A 20,340-nucleotide genomic window follows, 5' to 3' on the forward strand; every position below is an offset into this window, starting at 1 on the left:
TGGAGAGCTGAATTTCAGGCGACTGTGCTCGAGCCACCCAGCAAGGGCTTCTCCCCTTCTCTCTCTCTCTCTCTCTCTCTCTCTCTCTCTCTCTCTCTCTCTCTCTCTCCTTCTACCTTTCTCTGTGCCTCCCTGCCTGCCTTTCTTCCTCCCCTCTCTTTGGGGGGAGTCAGGCCCCTGGGGGCCCTCCCGCACCCACCCACTGCCTGCTAGCGCCCGCTGTATCTCTTATACAGTGGGCTTGATTTCTAGTATTTAATAATATCCTTAATATATTTCATTTTTACCGAGGCCAAATCCTTGGATACTTAAATCTGGAGATTGGCACCATGGACGTTTGTTTGTTTGTTTGTTTTTCAGTTTATTACCCACCACTCCCAGTTATCACTGGCTTGAAGTGGTTCAGTTGACCCTGCTGTTATTCTGTGCCTCGGGGGGGGGGGGAAGTATGAATGGGGGTCAGTATAAAGTGCAAGTCCCAATAGTCTATGAATTACAAAGTCATCATTAATTTTATATAAGAGTTTAGGACTGGACTGTTAGTTATCCCTTTGAGCATTTTCTTCCGCTATCTTTTCCAGTACAGGCTGTTGAGATCGAGGGGTTTCTAGCTCCATCCTCCTGAAAAATAGACCTAGGTTTGAAGAAAAATCTTACATCTAAAAAAAAATACCTGGGGAAGACCCCCCCCCTCCTCTCCCCCAATAACAGCAGCACCTGACGACTTGCTGCCATGTGAACCCATCCAGGCTGGGCTCAAGAGCAGCCAGCCCACGGAAACCAGTGATTGCAAGCAGGATATGGGGGACCGGGTTCAAATCACCACTCGGCCGTGGAAATTCACTGGAAGCCTCTGGACCAGTTACTCATGCTCAGCCTGACCTACCTCACCGCATTGTTGTGAGGATAAAATGGAGGAAAGGAGAGTGAGGGAAGCTGCTTAAGGTGGGGCGTAGAGGAAGGGATCAAGAGTGAGCTGGAGGTGGGGAGCCTGGTTGGTGGGCGAGATGGAGAGAAGGATGCAGAGAAGGAAGGGATGATATGGGGGCTGCCAGGAAGATGGAAAGAGGACAGAGTGAGGTGAGGGGATGCAGGGGGCCTCTGCAAGGCCTGGCCGATCCCCCACTGCACAACTGGACCTGACTAGGCCGGAGTGTCCTGGGGAGAGGCTCTCAGGAGGGGAGAGAGGGGAAGCTGAACACATGGGGGCAGATAAAGGTAGGCTGGCTGTTGGGTGGGAAGGAGGGAAGGAAGGAAGCAGGAAAAGAGGCTGCGGAGGCTTTCAAGACAGGCACAGAAGACTGAGAGGGGGAAATTCCATGCCCCCCACCCGTTTCTTCAGGCCTGTTTGTCTCATACTCATACTATTAGCTGTATCCCTAGTGCCTAGAAATACATTGTGCAGAAAAGCCTTGGCAATGCTCTGTAATGCTGCAGCAGACGGATCGGCAAATGCCTCCTTAATGTCTGCCGTGTCCAGGTACAAGGGCCGTGGCACGGGGGGCTTCTCTGGCAGACACTGGTCAGAATGATTTATCAGCGCCTTTACTCTCCCAATGCTGGAGCAGAGCAGATGATCTGCTAGCATCTTTTGCAACCCGCCAGTCATCACCAAGTCCTCTTTGGGCTTTTTGTACCTCAGCATGACAAAACAGGAGGGGGGGGGCAGAATGCAGCAGAGTGTTCAAAAGAGAGACTGGTTCTACTCGGGATCCATTGAAAACATTCTGTTCCCAAGAATGCCTCGACCTAGGCCTCTGGGTGGCAAACAACAGTGGTAGAGCCTTTCTTGTCCCTAGGGGTTCACAAGTATATTGCCTCTGTACATGGAGGTTCAGTTTATAGGATAGGACCTGCAGTAGGATAGGACCTGCAGTAATGGCTTTAAACTATGTGGAGAATGACATCAGCTCGATATCAGGAAAAACGTTTACAGAGTCATTCAGCAGCGGAGCTCCCCCTTGCTGGAGGTCTTCAAGCAGCGGCTGGACAGAGACTTATCCTGGATGCTTGAGGCTGATCTTACATTAGGCAGGGGGTGGGACTGGATGGCTTAGATGGCCCCACCCAACTCTTTATTTCGTTCTTTCATTCCATTTGCATCCCACCACTCTCACATAGTGGCTGGTGGCAGGTAACAATTGTCATTCACAATAAAACTCCATAAAAGCCATACACCCCATTAAAACCCCAACCCACCCTGGGCAGTGGCCTAAAGACTCTCCCCCTTGCTCCACATATTTCAACAGCTACTTCCTGGGACTGCCCAGGCAGCCTGATATTCCAGCAAACTCAGAGTGGTACCCCAGATCTCACTCACCCTGACCTTGCTCAAAGACCTGGCAGAAGAGTTCCGTTTTACAGGCCCCGCAGAACTGGGGAAGTTCCGTCAGAGCCCTCAGCTCTCCTGGGAACTCATTCCACCAGGTTGGGGCCAGAACCAAAAAGGTGCCGGCTCGGGTCAAGGCCAGGCAATACCTCCCTTGGGCCAGGGAGCGAGGATTCCATGTCCATATATAATAGCCATCAATAGACTGTAGAAATGTCTTTATCCTAATAATGAGTGAGGTGGGGTGGGGTGGGGTGAACCACAGGGAGGAAGGTGTTTAACTCTGCTACATCCACATGGTCCTACCCCCCACTCCACACTCATGCAAAACACTGTTAGTAGGCTGAAAAGGGCTACTTTCCCCCTTAGCATGTCTGTGGGAGTGGAACATTTACAATGAGCAAAACTGAATAGGAGGGGCAAAGTGCTTCTCCTTCTCACACAACAGCCAGACCTTCTAAAAATGCCACAGACATCTTCCAGATCTTCTCTGCCCCTTTCTTTCTTTTGTTTCCTGGAAACAAACCCACCCCCTAGAAAGACACCATGGGCACACACTGCCCAGCAGCTGAACTCTAGGTTGGATGCAAACCAGCAGTGGACCCCAATGAATGGGTCAGGAAAGATACTGAGACGAGAGCTGGCCAAATGGTTTTGTCAGCCTGCCCCTGGCAAACTTGGAGACCTTGCCAATCTTGTGCCAATCCTGAGAGCGACTTGGGACCATGCGAAATCCGAGTCTTGGCATGACATAGGAAGACCCTTGATGTACCTCCACAGTCTTGCCCCAGAGCTGGGGAGAAGAACCAGGCCTCTGTGGCTCTCTGAGCACCATGCAGTTCAGTGTCAAAGGCCAAGAAGGTCACACCCATCTTGGAGGAGGGGCAAGCAGAATTTTTGTCAGCGCCAGCATGTCGTTGTGGTTAAAGTATGGGTCCAGGATGTAGGAGATCCAGGTTCAAATCCCCACTTGTCGTGGAAGCCGGCTGGATCACCTTGGGCCAGTCACAGGCCTCACCTACCTCACAGGGGAGAGGAGAAAGCCGTAACTACTCTGAATGGTGGGAAATAAATTAATAAATAATAATTACCAAGGGGAAGCAAGATATAAACACCAAGGGGAAGCATCTGTATAGGACTCTTCTCTTCCCACAGATGTCCATGTGCCACCCAAATCACTGCCGCCTGAGTGATCCATTTGGGTCCTTCCAAAGCACAGTGGGCTGCATCCTGTGGACCTTCTGGTGGAAGTAGATTTGCAGCTTTGGTTACCAATCTCTGGGTGATGCCGGACAATCTCCCACGTTTACAACGGGTCTCCGGAGTACAGAGGTCAGCTCCCCTGGAGAAGCCAACAACTTTGGAGGGTGTTCTCTGTGGCACTGGACCCTACTGAGGCCCCTCCCCACTCCAAACTCTGCCCCCTCCAGGATCCACCCCCCAAAATGGCCAGGTGTTTCCCAATCTAGAACCAGCAACTCTACTTGCCCTAGGCCTGTGGAGACCCATTGTCAGGAGTCAGGAGATCCTCACAGACCAAAAGCCCTGCAGCTCAGGAGGATGAGCTTTCAAGAGTCAAAACTGCCTTCATCTCTTGCAAGCTAGATGTCTTGTTGACCTCTGCGCTGCTGCTGGACTGCAACTGGGCAGTTCTTCCACAGGTCAACATGGGCGCCCACTGAAATGCCAGGTATGAGGGTGCTGGTTTTGGAGGGCACCTCAGGGAGATTGGCCTCCCGTTCTCTTCTATCAGCAGAGCTTCTCAAGGATGTGACCAAGTCCTAGGATTCAAAACATCACATGCCCCGAGGAATGAGACTGCCCCGTGAGAGGATAGGGACCAGCCAACCCATTCCCCATGTAAGTGAGCTTATAAGGAGAAGAGTCATGCCAGCCCAAAAGGAGGCTCCCGGGATAAACCGTGCAACTGCAAACTTTGACCAAGAAAGCCCTGCGAAAGGTAAGCCAGAGTCCCTCTGTGACAGCTGCAGCATCCATCAAGGTCCCTTTCCCTGTAAATATTATTCTAACACCGGCTAAACACCGTTCCCTAAATCAGAAGGAACAGCCAGGGGAAAGGACAAATTATAAATATTTTGGCCGCTTGTTCCCATTGGCCCCGCTGCTGCTGCTGCTGCGGATTCTGGGGTGAGATTTATGATGGCCTTGTCTCTCTTGGGTGGCTCATGGATGCTGACAAATGCCCAGAAGCTCCATCGACCCCCACAGGGCTGCTCTTCCTCCTCATTAGCCACGTGCCCCCTGGGAAAGGGCCGGGGCAGGGATGGGCTGGCTGCACAGGGATCAGGCTCTGGGGAGAATGAACAAGGAAAATAGCTTACAATCCATCAACTAAATAGGATTTTTCTAAAGGGAAAAGAAAATATACATAAATGCTAAAAAAGATATCAAAAGCAGTGGTGGATCTATGCCTATGTTTCTACAGTTTCCAAATATCTGAAAAGCAGTTGCTGTCTGTCTGCTGTGCATTCAGACACTGGTAGCGCTCTGAGGCCCTCAGTCCAATGACTTGCCAAAGGTGGGCTTTTATCTTCCCAGAGTTGTCATTTGAATCTTTTAGCTGTCGTAAGGACACAAAGGGTCCATTTTCATTGACCATTGATTAGCCTCCAAGAGACGGGCTACCAGTTTTGTTCCGTTTTGTTTATTTCCGATATTTCTGCTCCATCTTTTGAGGGGTTGGATCCAGACGTCATCTGAGAACAACTGAATTAAGAGCAGGCCGTGCCCGTGTTTTTGATTTTTTGTTTAAGGAGGAAAAACGCAATCTATTATATAATCCAGCCGGAGTGGAACAGCGGAGCAACAGAATATAACCCGAAATTTGCTATGGCTCTCTTAAAGCCACATATTTTGGAAAGAAAATCTTGGTATTCCCTTCCAAAGTGGAAAACAGCAAAAGTCCAGGAACACCTTAAGAATAAGAAATGAAATGAAATGAAATGAAATGAAATGAAAGAAATGAAAGAAAGTTCAAGGTCTACCTTTCCTATGGATGGCAGAGTTTTTCGGGAATGGCAACTGGAGCACCTATCCTGGCTGCTGCTTGGAGGTGCAGGAGGCCTCTGCTAAGCAGGCTGGACAGCGTCCCTCCCTGGGGTCCCTTGGTGGCAGTTGGGCTGGCTGGCAGAGAAGAGGAGTTGGGTGGGGTGGGCAGGCTGGTGGAGGAGACACATGGAACCGGCAGATGGGCCAGGAGGCAGTGCCTGCTGGTGCCTGCCCAGCTCCCTCCCACCATGTGCCTGACAGGCAGTCAGAGGCCATGGCAAGGTGGAGCCCAGAGCCATGGTGGAGAGCTTCAATTTTGACATGGCAGTGGCAGTGGGGTCTGCCTGGTGCTGTGGTTGGTTTGGAGCAGAGCAGGGTGAGCATGACCCCTCCTCCCCAAATAACCAGTGAGTGATGTTGCGCCTTGACACTGGCTTCAGATTGGGCATGGCTGCAGGGCAAAGAATAATCATCGGAGCCTCCATCTGGTTCCCCAGCTGGTGTTGTGGCGGCCATAAACTTGTCACGGTGGCTGGGTGCATGGTCCACCAGCTGCAGAGCCTGCCTGGGCATACCGCCCACCACTTCCCACCCCCACATCATCATGCCCTGGGTCACAAAGCCCCGCCCACCCACTTGCCCCTGGTGCCAAATAGTCTAGGTACACCTCTGACTATGGACTCTGTGTTTCATGTTTCATCCCTTTTTTCTTTATTATTTTCTTTTTATTTTTGAATATTTATACCGCCACTCCTGGAACAACCAGCTCATGGAGGTTTGCATGAATCTAAAAACCCCATAAAACAGTAAATAAAACCCAAGATGGCAGTAAAAACACGCAACAGGAGAACCCCAGTTCCTTTCCTTTTGCATTGTTCATTTCTACCTTTTGTAATGCTAGCTCAGTTGCCGGGATTGTTGGATATATTTTGTTCTCTGAGTGTATCGTTTTAGGTTGTGCAATCTTCCTTGAGTCCTGGCACAAAAGGACTCAAATACAGTAAATAACTATAGATTAATAAAAGAGGTTTTCCAAAACAACATTCCCAGTCATGAGGTGCACGTTGTTGTGTGAATTCTAGTACTGCGTTCAGAAGAGCTGCCCGGAATCGCACAATGTCATGCAGTTATAAATGCTGATCAATAAGCATGCACTTTTGTTAGTCCCTTCATTATCTCTTGAGGCTGTTGTGTGCTTTTCTCTGTTTTTGATGCTGATTGCTTTTTTTTAAGTGGAATATTGACACTTGTTGCTGCTTTATTGATTTTTATGCCACTCGCTCGTTGTCTTTATTTTCCTCTTGCTTCAAAGGATGTCCATGAGTCACCTCAAAAGGGTTTTCAATGGAAGTGCAGCATTGAAACAGTACCAATAATTAAAGTTCTTGCCTTTAAGTGTCTTGCCCTGAGTGTCCAGTGGTGTGAGCAGCAGGGGACACTTCAGGTCAGGAAAACAGCTGGGGAGGGAGGCTTAACCCCTCCCCCCATGGTCTTAGCCAAAATCAGGGGGCATGAATTGCCTTTTAAAAGGAAGAAAAAAGCTTGAGAGTTCATTTGCAGGCCTCCAGACATCTTATAGAATCCTAGAATGGGAAAGGGCCATTCAGGCCGTCTACTCCAACCTCCTGCTCAACGCAGGATTCGTCTTTTAACGTGCATAGTTTGGCCCTCTGATGAAGAGACCTCTGTTCACAGCCCTTCAAGATTTCTGACCTCCTCTAACTTCTTTCTTTCTTTCTTTCTTTCTTTCTTTCTTTCTTTCTTTCTTTCTTTCTTTCTTTCTTTCTTTCTTTCTTTCTTTCTTACTTACTTACTTACTTACTTACTTACTTACTTACTTACTTACTTACTTACTTACTTACTTACTTACTTAGGTACAAAGGCTTCATCAAGGACTGTCCCAGTGGGCAGCTGGATGCAGCTGGTTTCCAAAAGATCTACAAGCAGTTTTTTCCCTTTGGAGACCCGACCAAGTTTGCAACTTTTGTCTTTAACGTCTTTGACGAGAACAAAGTAAGTCCTCCTCTTGACAGCATCCCCAGGTGCTTCTGGGCCCTTGCTGTTTCGCGCTCCTTCCCCAGAAAGGGGATGTTTCCAGCAGACACAGCCTGCCCCCAGGACGAAGTTGCTGCCTTTAGACTCGTCCCAAAAGCTGTTGTTTTATTTTGCTTTTATGCTCTCAGGTTATAGAACAGTGGATATTAAGTATATTACTAAAAACAGGGAATTGTGGGGAAAGATGATTTGTACAACTGACAAAAACCCGCAACACGAGCCTGGCTCCCTCTCTCCCTGCCTTGATCAAGAAAAAGCTTCCAGAATTATCTGCAGCAGGAATTACAGGATGGCTTTTTTATGTTGACAACCAGATTAAGCTTTTTCACTGGCAAGCGGCAGCAAAGCTTCGTGCTAATCGGGGACCTGCTCTTTTCTTCTCCCTCCTGCTCCTCCCACCATCAGTGGCTTAAACTTTCATCTCCTTTTCAAAAGTTAAGTCTGTGTAGCCCTAAAATTGTTCTCAGAGGCACTATTTGGGGCAAGGACCACTGAAAGAGCTGGAGAAAAAGGGGATATAGTCTAATCTCACACCTCAGTGCCGGGGCAATTGTGGCATTTTGCAGAGGAAACTAGGGGCATTCACATCATCCCTCTATCCTTCCCCACCCCACCTTAATGGGACTCATTGCTGAAGGCTCTGCTCTACCTGTGATACTAATTTTCTGTGTTGTGACCAGCCCAGCATTTATTATATTTATTGATTTGATTTGATGGTTTATACCCTGCACCCTCTCCAACTACAGAGGACTCGAGGTCGTTCACAGCACACACAAAATAGCATTAACACTTAAAATGGATACTAAAACTGATAAATATAATAAAAAAGGATTCTGATTAAGGTTCCACTGGTCATTAGCTCAGGAACAACTCTGGACAGCCAGTGGACTCAAAAAAGGCAGCTTGGCATTCCCTTCAGAAACTTCATAGGTCCCACAGGGCACAAACGTCCGTGGGTAGCTGGTTCCAGATGGCAGAGGCAGCCAGCAAAAAGGACCTTGCCCTGGCAAACAGGTACCAGCAGGAGGCCCTATAATGGCGGGTGAGGGGGGTCATTTAAAAACAAAAACAACAGGGCTTCTACTGGTAATAGATATTTCAGAGCATCGTAATTGTTTTACAATATTTTAGTCTTCCGATAATTTAAAGTGTGTGTCAGCGTGTGTGTGAAGGGGCGCATGATGCCACCATATTTATTCTCGTGACAAGAGGTGCCCACTGCCCACTCAGGGATTTTAAGTTCAAGATGTGTCAGTGAGAGTGCTGAACCTTGTAGCAACTTGCACAAGTCAAATTTTCAGAAGGAATCCTTTAAAAAGATTCTAAATAGGAAGAGATACTTGCAAAAGCTTTGGAGCTTATACCATTTAATCTACTGCCATCTCAGTTAGCCACGTGCAATATACTTCTTAAATCAGCCTTCTGGCTTAGCTCATGTCATAAGTAAGCAAAAGTATCTAGATGGACAGCATGGTATTATGGTTAAAGTGTTGGACTCTGATCTGAGAAATCCAGGTTCGAATCTCAACTCTGCCTTGGAAACTTGCTGGACGATCTTGGGCCAGTCACATACTCTCAGCCTAACCTACCTCACAGGGTTGTTGTGAGGATAAAAGGAGAAGAGGAGAACAGTGTAAGTCACTTTGGACCCCCACTGACCGATTATGCACAGCAGTAGCCATGCTGGGCTGTTGCCAGGTCCTCGTGCCAGGGCCGTTTCCTGAGTACTCGGGGACAGAATCTCCTAGCGCACATGGACTGCCCCAATGTTGTGCGCACACACAATGCTGTGGCTGAAAGAGACCAGCGTGCTGCGCAGTGGTGACAGCAGTGGAGGGGAGAGAAGGGGCATGGGGCTCCCACTGCACAATGGGCACTCTCCCGCCATCGTGGGAGTGAGAGAACGCCCTGTCCAGCTCTGCGGCTCCGTGAAGCTGACGGGCGTTTGGTGTCCCTGCAGGGACAACGTAGGTCGGGAGAGGAGCTGGGCCCAAAGGCCTGTCTATTCCATTACATGCAGGGCTGGCCCAGCAGGGCCACGGATGGCAACCACGGCAGCACAGGGAGCACGTAAGCATCTGAATTCGCTTACCGTGGGCCATCCGGGGTGCTGAGATGGGCCAGATCTGGAAGGTGGCTGGGATGGCATCATTGTCATGTGCTATCAGGGATTAGCCCCACTGTGCCGCCGCTGCCAGCCCGGCCTTTCCGCCCCGTGCGTAATCGGTCATTGGGAAGAAAGGCAGGATAGTAATATAGTAAATAAATATCTAAGGGACCGCCTCTCACACTATGTCCCCCTGACGGCAATAAGGTCTAGGGACAAAATCCCCAGTCCCCAGCCTTGAAGAAATAAAATTGGTCTCAACCTAGGCCAGGCCTGGTGAGATCAGAACCCTGCGGGACCTTAGGTCATCCTGCGGGGCTTGCGAAGCATAGCAAATGGCTGAGGCAGGCCTAAACATCTAACACCAACAAGCCTCTTGCCTCCCTTCCAGATCTGCCTGAAGAACTGCCGTGAAGTGGACTTTAAATCCCCCTCCTCCTGCTGTTATCCCGGGATAGTGAGACGGATCAAGCAGACTGACACTGTTTATTGTTTTATATATCAGCTAGTCCTCAAAGCCCGCTCGTAAGAGTGGGCTTTGAAAGGGAGGGCCGCAGTGGCGGCCCCCGCACCCCCGGGCCTCCACCCCCCCGCCGAGTCCCTGGCTTCCCTGCGGGCCTCAGAGCAGGCCTGCTGCGTCGGCGACACAGTGGTCCTGCTCCGAGGCCCGCAGGGAAGCCTCCGCTGCCCCCGCTGAAGTCCGGCCATTCAGTTAATGGGCCAATCGGAAGGTGCTTTGCGCCTTCCGATTAGCACCTCACCGAATGGCTGGAATTCTTGTCAGTCCGATTGAGGGGCCAATCAGAAGGCGCTTTTCTCCGCCCACTTAGGGCTTAGCGAATTATGAAGCCCAATGCTCCCAGCAGTCACAGATGTGTTTGAAACTGCATTTTAAATTGATAAGTATAAATTTTAAATTTTAGATGTTGTATATAGTCATTGTATTGTAATGGTAATGACTGGGGAAGGCACTGGCAAACCACCCCGTATTGAGTCTGCCAAGAAAACGGTAGAGGGCGACACCCCAAGGGTCAGACATGACTCGGTGCTTGCACAGGGGATACCTTTACCTTTACTTTTATTCTCTATGTGTTTTGCTCCCTCTATTGGTAGATACAATATTGTATCTTTGGCACCTCTCCCTGCAGATTTAAAATGCAGGTTTTAGTGCAGGACATAATTTGGTGTGATACTTAATCAACCGCTGAAGGAAGATAAACACAGGCAGAACAGACCCCCCCCCCCCCAAAGAAACAAGAACACACAAGTGAGAAAAATGAAAATGCAGCAAAGCTTTTTGTTTTATAACAAAAGATAATTACTTTGGTGTTTGTTTGTCTTATTATTAACCTATTAAACATGTTGATAGTTAAATTTATCTTTTTGGATATTCTAAAAAAAGCGAATTCTTTCAAAAGATATGCTCATTTGTTCAGCCTTTGATTCACCAACTCCATTTTTCTTCTCAGGATGGAAGGATTGAGTTTTCAGAATTCATCCAGGCCCTCTCGGTCACTTCTCGAGGAACTTTGGATGAAAAACTGCGGTGTAAGTGCAATTGGGGACTTGAAAACCTGAATTTGTTACTTAAATCCCTCCCTACTGATCCCCAGGCCAAATGATCATGTGAATCTTAATCTTTCTCCATCAGGAGGGTTGCCAGTCTCCAGGCAGTGGCTGGAGATCTCTGAGATTACAACTGATCTCCAGGTGACAAACCTCAGCTCCCCTGAAGAAAATGGCCCTCCTGTAGAATACTCTATGGTGTTATACCCCATGAAAGTCCCTCCCCTGCCCTCATCAGGCTCTACCCCCCCCCCCCCAACCCAGAGCTTGCTACCTGATCCTCCAGGGCAGCCAAGTTGGCAGGTTTAGGAAGCAAGCCTAAACAGGTCTACGCAGAAATGTTTTCTTCTACTCAGAACTATTTTCTTTGATCGAGCTTACTCTCCGGACAGTGTTCTTGAGATCATAGGGGAAGGTTTTCAGTACTGGATCCCACTTCATTAGATGTATTCAAACAAATCTTCAGTCTGGAGGAAATTCATGAACAAAACACTAGGGCATCATGGAGGGCCCATATTCAGCCGGTGCTTCGACATCTGCACTGGTTACCAGTCTGTTTCTAGGTCAAGTTCAAAGTTCTGGTATTGACCTTTAAGGATATATGTGGTCTAGGTCCTCTTCACCTGTGGGACCGCTTGGTTGCTCATGCCCCCTGCAGGGCTTTATGCTCTGTGGGTATAAACTTACTGGTATTCCCAAGCCCTTGGGACGCTCGCCTGGCCTCAACCCGGGCCAGCACCTTTTCAGGCCTGGCCCCAACCTGGTGGGAGGAGCTCCCGGAAGAGCTATGGGCCCTGCTGGAGTTGTCAACTTTCCGCAGGGCCTGCAAGACGGAGCTCTTCCGCCAGGCTTATGGTTGAGGCCAGGGCTGGGTCATGTTATTCGACCTGGGAGCCCCCATGTCCATCGTGTCCATCTGTTGATCTGATTCCCTACTCCCACCAGCAGGATAGTAGGAATGTTGGCCCCTAGCTGGTTGAGGGGGAGAGTTCAGTTAGTTTTTTTTTATTCTGCCGTCTTATTAATTATTATAGAAGAATCATAGAATCATAGAGTTGAAAGGGGCCACACAGGCCATCTAGTCCAACCCCCTGCTCAACGCAGGATCAGCCCTAAGCATCCTAAAGCATCCAAGAAAAGTGTGTATCCAACCTTTGCTTGAAGACTTCCAGTGAGGGGGAGCTCACCACCTCCTTAGGCAGCCTATTCCACTGCTGAACTACTCTGACTGTGAAAATGTTTTTCCTGATGTCTAGCCTATATCGTTGTACTTGTAGTTTAAACCCATTAATGTGTGTCCTTTCCCCTGCAGCCATTAGTTTTAGTAATGTAATTAAGGGCATCTAAGGGGTTTTATTGTGTTTTTATTCTTTTATCATTGTCAACCGCTGTGAGCCCAATTGGGAACATCGGTATATAAATCCAAAAATAAAATAAATAGTGAACTTTGGGTTGAAAGGACTGGTTTGTGATATTTCTGTGCAAAATATTGCTGGTAAATACAGTGGGTCAATGGATCTGCCTTATATTAAATAAGAGTATTGGTCTGTAAGAGTCAGTAATGTCTACTCAGACAGGCAACAGCTCTCTAAACACCTGTAGTAACTGAGAAAGGTTTCAGAACTGTTGAGCCCTTGACCAATGCAGTTGATTTTAATCCAGGAATTTCCTGTCAGAGGCTCCCTTTTAAGTTCCTTTGCTGGCTTTCAGGTTAGCAACTGAGGACCAGCCTGTTTACCCTCCCATCCTGGTTTTAAAATTTTGTCCCTGCTTATGCCATGCTTCCATCCACTTATCCTTTCCCCCAGAGATTTGTCCTGTGCGTACCACAGAAGAATATTTCTGACACCCGATTGCTTAGATCACCCTAGAGGGTGAGCTCTTTGGCAACATTCAGAAAAAGTGGAGGTAGATCTTTTGGGGCCAAGGGTCAGTAACAGAGCCTCTGCTTGGCATGCAGAAAGTCCTGGGTTCAGTCCCTAGCATCTCCTGTTAAAAGGAGCAGGCAGCAGGTGATGGGAAAGACCTCTGCCTGGAATCCCGGAGAGGCCCTCCCTGTCTGAGGAGACGACACTGCCTTGATAGGCCGAGAGTCTGTTCTGTCTTTCGGGATGTACAATCCGAGCCATGGATATCCTGGTTTATCTCTTGGTCTCTTATCTGCCACACAACATCTGCTCTTAGCCAGCAGCCTCAGCTCTGCTTGAGAGGCCCTCTGCATACATTTGCAGCAGCCTCTTACAAAGGGCTGTGAGTTCTGCATCAAAAATTGCTGATGCCGGGATGCGGCTAACTTAAGCCTCAATCTGTCCAGCTTCTTAGCCCAGCTGAATGATTTAATTAGCCGCTTGCTTTGTAGGAGGGGTTTCTGTAGGAGGAGTCTTAGTTAAGTGCACACCCCACCCTTGCAGCCAGCACGCAGGTTCTGGATTGCTTGCAAGACAGAGCAGTTCTGCCAGGCCTATGGTTGAGGGATGGAAGTCAACATCAAAGACTGCTGGTCTCCCTGCAAAAGAATCCCCCATTGGAGCCAACTGGGAAGGGTTTAAAAAAAATAAAAATAATATTTATTTATTATTTGGTGACCCCTGTGCCATCTTCTTGTGGGTGGCTTGTCTGTACTCACAATCTGCTGCTAGCAATGCTCTTCCTCCCTCCTCGAACCATAAAGCCTCCTTGTGCTTTCAGGGGCCTTTAAGCTGTATGATTTGGACAACGACGGGTACATCACGAGGAATGAGATGCTGGACATTGTAGACGCTATTTACCAGATGGTGGTGAGTGTTCTGAGCAGCTGTCCAGGGCAGCCACTGTCCAGGTTTTCTCCTTCCAGGAAGAGGACCGGATGAAGGGAGGGGCAGACCATTACCAAGCTCCTCCCTCATATGTTTTGAGGCCTGGTACAGATCTATAAATAGCCACCCTCTGGTCGCCTGGGAGGAGTAAAAGTTGCCTCCAGACAACCAGGGGAAGAAGCTCGGTACATCAGGAAAGCTGTTTCTTTGAACTGCTCCTATGTTCACAAATTAGTGTTTCAGCCATACTCCTTTCAGGGGGGCTAATGAAACCTCTTACGGACTAACAGTTTTCGTAGATTTGAGTTTTCAGGACTGTGAATAGTAAGTCCAGTGACTGAGGCTCAGCTGGACAGAAATAGGTACCGAGACGTGTGAGGGCATAAGTCACAGGAGAGTAAAGTGTTAGGTGAACTACCTAATGGTAAGAGCAGTTCAACAATGGGACCAGTTACCCAGAGCAAGGTCTGTCCCATGCTGGAGACCTTCAGGCAGAAGCTGAACAGCTGTCCGCCCAGCATCAAGCAAAGAGCTGGACTAGCCTCCTTCTGGCTCTCTGATTACTTCTGCAGTGCTTGCTTTCTTCTTGTTTTGAACCAGCAAGGAGTTTGGGGCTGTGATGCTTTGGCTTCTGCTCTGGAGAGCTTACAATTATTTGGGCAAAACAGGAAGGTAGGAGACCTAAGAGATATGCTGTTTTGAGTTACTAAAAAAAACCAACAAGCCCTCATTATAGAAGAGCCCTTGTGCTTGTTTGGTGGAATTCTTTTCCCTCAGCCATCGTGGAAGTCCGCTTTTCAGCCAGGGCATGTCAGCTTGAGTCCTTAGAGCAGGTTTATTGGTGGGTGAAAACTGGTCTGATTTGAGAGAAAGGTCTTTCTCCTCCCTCTTCATTCTCCTCCCTCGAGAAATCATCCTGTTTTTCTTGCAGATGAGGATTGGGAATCCCTTGCAGGGGTTAGAATCATAAGAGTTGGAAGGGACCTCCTGGGTCATCTAGTCCAACCCCCTGCACTATACAGGACACTCACATCCCAATCGCTTATCCACTGTCACCTGCCACCCCCTTGAACCTTCACAGAATCAGCCTCTCCGCCAGATGGCTCTCCAGCCTCTGTCTAAAAATCTCCAAAGATGGAGAACCCACCACCTACTGAGGAAGCCTGTTCCACTGAGAAACCTCTCTAATTGTCAGGAACTTCTTCCGGATGTTTAGATGGAATTTCTTTTGCATTAATTTCATCCCATTCATTCTGGTCTGTCCCTCCAGGGCAAGAGAGATATTTAGCTGCAGGGACTGCCTGTAAGAGGGTTGGGTCTGGATCTGTTCAGACCTTTCAGTCAAAATAAGAGAAAGAAGAAAAGAGGTGAATGTGGGAGTGGAGGAGATGGAAATGGTGGAGGTGGGATGGGGAGGGGACTCCAGGCCTGGGGAGCGGCAGGCTGGAAAATAACAGGTTCCCTCTCCTGCTCTCAACAGGGCAATACAGTGGAGCTTCCAGAAGAGGAAAACACCCCAGAGAAGAGGGTGGACCGGATTTTTGCCATGATGGACAAAGTATGTTGTTTCAAGCAGCTTCTAGGATCAGTACAGCCTTGGAGTTTCTCAGCACAAGCCCGGCATGCATTACTTCCATTTGGCTAGATTGGCTGAGCATTTGCGCCACTTCACCTGCGTGCCTTCTGAGAGGAGACAGTTTTGCATGTGTGGAAGTGGATCAAGAGATTCAGGTTCTACAGCAGGCCACGATTCATCTGCCTTTTAGGCATCGGGGATCCATGAAGGCTTGACTAACTTCTAGTTTCGTGGAGCACCTTTTGGCAAAAGGAACTGGTAGTAGTGGTTGGCCCACTTGCCCAAAGGGTCCTTTGCCAACCCCTGTGACCATAAAAGCCACTCCTCCACTTCCCCCTTGACAATTCCAAGAAGGCAGGTGGAGGAGCTCCTCTTTGATATAGCTAGGTGTTAAAACAGTTCACGCCCCTGTTGTTTTGGATCTCCAGGGAAGACAGCCTTGAAGGGGAGATAGTGAGGCACTGTGGAAGTGGGATGAGGCCTTTGAAATGCAAGCGAGGAGCAAAGGGAGGGGTGCTGTTCCTGAGCTTGGCCGAGATGCCGGAGCCAGGCGGGAGTTCCGGGAACTATTGGGAACATAAGCACAAACATGTGGCAGATGGGACAGGAACCCAGGGTTCATGAAAGATTTGTAGTTGGACTCTTCCGTAATACCTGCGTATGCAGAAGCGTTCTTCCACCAGTAGAGCGCTCCAGCCACAGGAAGAAGGGGAATGTAGGTCCTCACTCCTTTGGGGGGGGGGGGGCACCTGTCTGTGTAGTTAGTGCCAACCAGAATTGCACAAAATTTAGCACTATTTGGAAAGGCCTCTAGAAAGCAGGCATAGACTGTGATTGGCCACTGAAAATCTGGTTGGCTGTGCAAATGGCTCCTGCCATGACTGCCTAGGTTTTAGTCAGCCTATTCCTCCTCTTTTCCAGTGTATTGTGTGAGACCCCTTTTCTTCACTGTACTTGGACTTCCTTGGAGCAGCTGTTTTGTGATTGCAATCACTAGACTGAGCCAGAATTCCAAAAGCACCTGGAGGCAAAAAAAAGTTGTCCCTCATCCCAATTTAAGCCATTTATTTAATTTAAGCCAGAAGAGCCTCTTGTGGCGCAGAGTGGTAAGGCAGCAGCCATGCAGTCTGAAAGCTCTGCCCATGAGGCTGGGAGTTTGATCCCAGCAGCCGGCTCAAGGGTGACTCAGCCTTCCATCCTTCCGAGGTCGGTAAAATGAGTACCCAGCTTGCTGGGGGTAAACGGTAATGACTGGGGAAGGGAATGGCAAACTACCCCGTATTGAGTCTGCCATGAAAACGCTAGAGGGCGTCACCCCAAGGGTCAGACATGACCCGGTGCTTGCACAGGGGATACCTTTATCTTTACTTATGTATTTAGATCATTTATTACTCCTCTTTCTTCTTCATTGTAGACCCAAAACGGCTTACAGAAACACTGAGATCTCATTTCAGTAAACAAAAGTGTAAAGAAACCAAATGCAATTTAACTAGGCAATTCTGCATCCCGAACAGAATTTCCTACCACCAATTATCAAGAAGAAAACAATTCTGCAGGTGCAAATCATGCAGTGGCTATCCTTCACAAGCTGTGGCCCAGGAGCCAAGGACCAGCCCTTTAACTTTTGCCATGTGCCTTTAGCCATGCCCAGGCAGGAAGAAAACACACACAAACTGCCTTATTCAGTTCATCGGCCCATCAGGGTCAGTATTGTCAACTCAGGCTGGCAGCTGCTCTCCAGGTTCTCAGGCTGAGGTCTTTCACTGACTGCCTGATCCTTAACTCAGGATGCAGCAGTTTGAACCTGGGACCTTCCGCATGCCGAGCAGGGCTATGCGCTCGATGCTGTATAGCTGGCAAGATGCCCCTGAAGCTTTGCAATTTCAATGCACCCAAGGCCCCTTGTTTGGCTTGCTGACTTCCATTCTTCATGTCCTGAAGCACATTAAACAAATCTGGAAGAATTGAGTGATCTCTTACTTTAGACCAGCTGGGTCTTGACATATAAGGAACAAGCTCCCGAGAAGCTTAGGTGAGGGGGCAAAAGAAATGACGGGGGAGGGGGGAACAGAGCAAGAGGTAAAGACAGAACTTGGAGGAGTTGTGGGGTGGGCAGCATTCCCATGTGTTGGTGTGACTTGTCCCTTGCTGACGCCTTATTGCTTCTCTGTTCCAGAATGCTGATGGGAAGCTCACTCTGCAGGAGTTCCAGGAGGGATCTAAGGCCGACCCCTCGATTGTACAAGCGCTCTCCCTTTATGATGGACTCGTATAGTTCCGTGGCCCTGTGCTTTGGTAAGTTGGCAGCTTCCTAAAAAAAACAGGTCCTGGAGCTCCAGAAACCATCTCCCTATCTAGTTGATTTAATTTATGGCCCCCTATTCCAAGTCCTGTTTCAAGCAGCTTGAAGACTGCATTGACTGCCAAGCACCTCTGCCAGGAATGGCTGACAAGGGAATGGGAGCTTCCAAGGGGCTCTGGGAAGTCTGCAGCGTTCATCTCCCCCTTCTTGGTCTTTCCCCTGACCTGACTTTAGAAGCAGATTTCACTGTTTTGCACGAGAAAATCCAGCACATCAACAGTGTATTATCCAACATGTGCAGGATTCGCTTTTGCAGCTGGATTGTCCTGTGCAAAATAGGAAGATCTGTGCAAAATAGGAAGAACCAGCTTAGAATCATAGAATCACAGAATCATAGAGTTGGAAGGGGCCATACAGGCCATCTAATCCAACCCCCTGCTCAACGCAAGATCAGCCCAAAGCATCCTAAAGCATCCAAGACAAGTGTGTATCCAACCTTTGCTTGAAGACTGCCAGTGAGGGGGAGCTCACCACCTCCTTAGGCAGCCTATTCCACTGCTGAACTACTCTTGGTGTAATGGTTGGAGTAGTGGTTAGGAGTGTGGACATCTAATCTGGCAAGCCAGGTTCGATTCTGTGCTCCCCCACATGCAGCCAGCTGGGTGACCTTGGGCTCCACAGCACTGATAAAGCTGTTCTGACCAAGCAGTAATATCAGAGCTCTCTCAGCCTCACCCACCTCACAGGATGCCTGTTGTGGGGAGAGGAAAGGGAAGGGGACTGTAAGCCGCTTTGAGCCTCCTTCGGGTAGAGAAAAGCGGCATATAAGAACCAACTCTTCTTCTTAAGTTATTGAGAGCACATTATTCAACATGTGTGGAATGACTGATAGATAGTAGGCATGCACAAAAAATGTATGGTTTCAGATTTGGCCCAAAACTATTCTGTCTGAAACCAAATTGCACAAATACTCCTTCACTTGGACAAATCTGAAAAGGGTTTTTTTTTTTGGGGGGGGGGAGGCAAAATAAACCCCAATTCGGCCTGTTTAAATGCAGGAATCAGTGGTTTGGGTTGAATAGGTTTGAAAAGGACCTGCACTGACATTGGTTCTGCTACTTTTTGGCTTATCTGAACTGAATCGCCCATGCCTAATAGGTAGCCCAGGCTAGCCTGATCTTGTCCAATCTCAGAAGTTAAGCGGGGTCCAGCCCTGAGTGGGAAACATACCAGGGGCAGAGGCAGGCAATGGCATAGCCCTTACTAGAGTCAGTCTGAGGAGAACATTGGCTAAGTTAGCTTCTGATTGAGCAGAGGAACAACTGAACATCAACTACAACAAAACAAGAATTATATTTTTTCCTAATCACAGATCCAGACATAGCTGGTTCATTAAAACTAACAGAATTGGACAGTGCTCCTCTTTCAAATACCTATCATCTGTGCTCTGGCAGGCCCATCCGCATGGCAGAACTCTACTGGCTAGACATTTATCTGGCACTATTTAAAAACGAAATCATCCGTGGCCCAGCCCCAGCACTCAAAGTTTACTTGAGCAAAGGTATCTCTCATCTCAGATCTGAGGTTGGCCTGATGTCTTGTGCCACAACGGCACATCTAAAACTGATAAAATCTTTAAACAGCCCGTGGCGCCACGGGTGCCACGGACTAAATAATTCGTTAAGCCCCCTTGAGGTGGGCTTTGTCCGTGATGAGGAAGGGTCCGGGTTGGACCCTTCCTCACGACAGACAATCGGAGGGACCAATCGGCAGGCGTGAAGCGCCTGCCGATTGGTCCCTCCGATTCCCAGCCTGAGCAACTGCGAGCCGCGTGCAGCGCGGCTCGCAGTTGCTCCCGGCCTGACGCCCCAGGGAGCCCCCGGCAGTCGCGCGAAGCGCGGCTGCCGGGGGTTCCCTGCCTGGCGGACTGACGCGGTGAGAGGCGCGAAGCCGACCGACGGAGCCTGCCTGCCTGCAAAGAAGCCTGCTGCTGCCGCCACCGACGACGACGCCGACCAGCCCGCCGCCGCCGTCGGTGAGTCCTAGCGCCCGCTGCATTTAGCTGCAGCGGGCTTGATTACTAGTATTATATAAAACTAGCAAATTTACCTTCAACCCATTCAGTTCAGTTTTCAATACTACCCAGAAAGGAATTACTGACATGATTTGTTCTCTTCCATTATGCTTTGCCATCACTTGACACAATGAAATCATGGGCGTTGGATAAAATCCAGGTTTGGATCCAGGAGAAAGATGTTGCCTGTGATCATAAGTTGGCACAAAAATCAAAATTTTCAGTATGGTGCCCCAGTCCTGATAGATGCTTCTCCCACTATCTAAATGATTTAGGCCACATTAACAAAGGCCTTTACTTGGGCCTGTTTCCAAACCTTCCCATCAACAAACATATCTGGGAGATTAGTATTCAAGCCTTTTGCATCCAGGAATGCAATGGCCGCTAGCGGTGTCCCCCCCCCCCCCCCGGGCGTGGCCAGTGACTTATGTTGTGTTTCCGGAGGCTGGCGGGATGACGGGGCCACAGGCAGTAATGCGAGCAGACGGCATCTTCTTAGTTTGGTGCTAGAAACTCAGGTCCCCATC

General features: G+C 48.9%; 1 protein-coding gene across 2 annotated transcripts in view; it reads left to right on the plus strand.

Moving 5' to 3' along the window:
• The window catches only part of NCS1 (neuronal calcium sensor 1), a 94,918-nt gene that overhangs the window by 71,020 nt on the left and 3,558 nt on the right, over window positions 1-20,340 (plus strand). For both annotated transcript variants that reach the window (XM_077305742.1, XM_077305744.1), the window contains exons 3-7: window positions 7,213-7,351; window positions 10,970-11,048; window positions 13,755-13,843; window positions 15,342-15,419; window positions 17,614-17,732. In XM_077305742.1, coding sequence (XP_077161857.1) covers window positions 7,213-7,351; window positions 10,970-11,048; window positions 13,755-13,843; window positions 15,342-15,419; window positions 17,614-17,712 — 484 coding nt within the window. In that variant the 3' untranslated portion in view covers window positions 17,713-17,732. The remainder of the gene's footprint in view (window positions 1-7,212; window positions 7,352-10,969; window positions 11,049-13,754; window positions 13,844-15,341; window positions 15,420-17,613; window positions 17,733-20,340) is intronic.

Source organism: Paroedura picta, chromosome 12 (genome assembly GCF_049243985.1).
Source record: "Paroedura picta isolate Pp20150507F chromosome 12, Ppicta_v3.0, whole genome shotgun sequence".
Lineage (NCBI taxonomy): Eukaryota > Metazoa > Chordata > Lepidosauria > Squamata > Gekkonidae > Paroedura > Paroedura picta.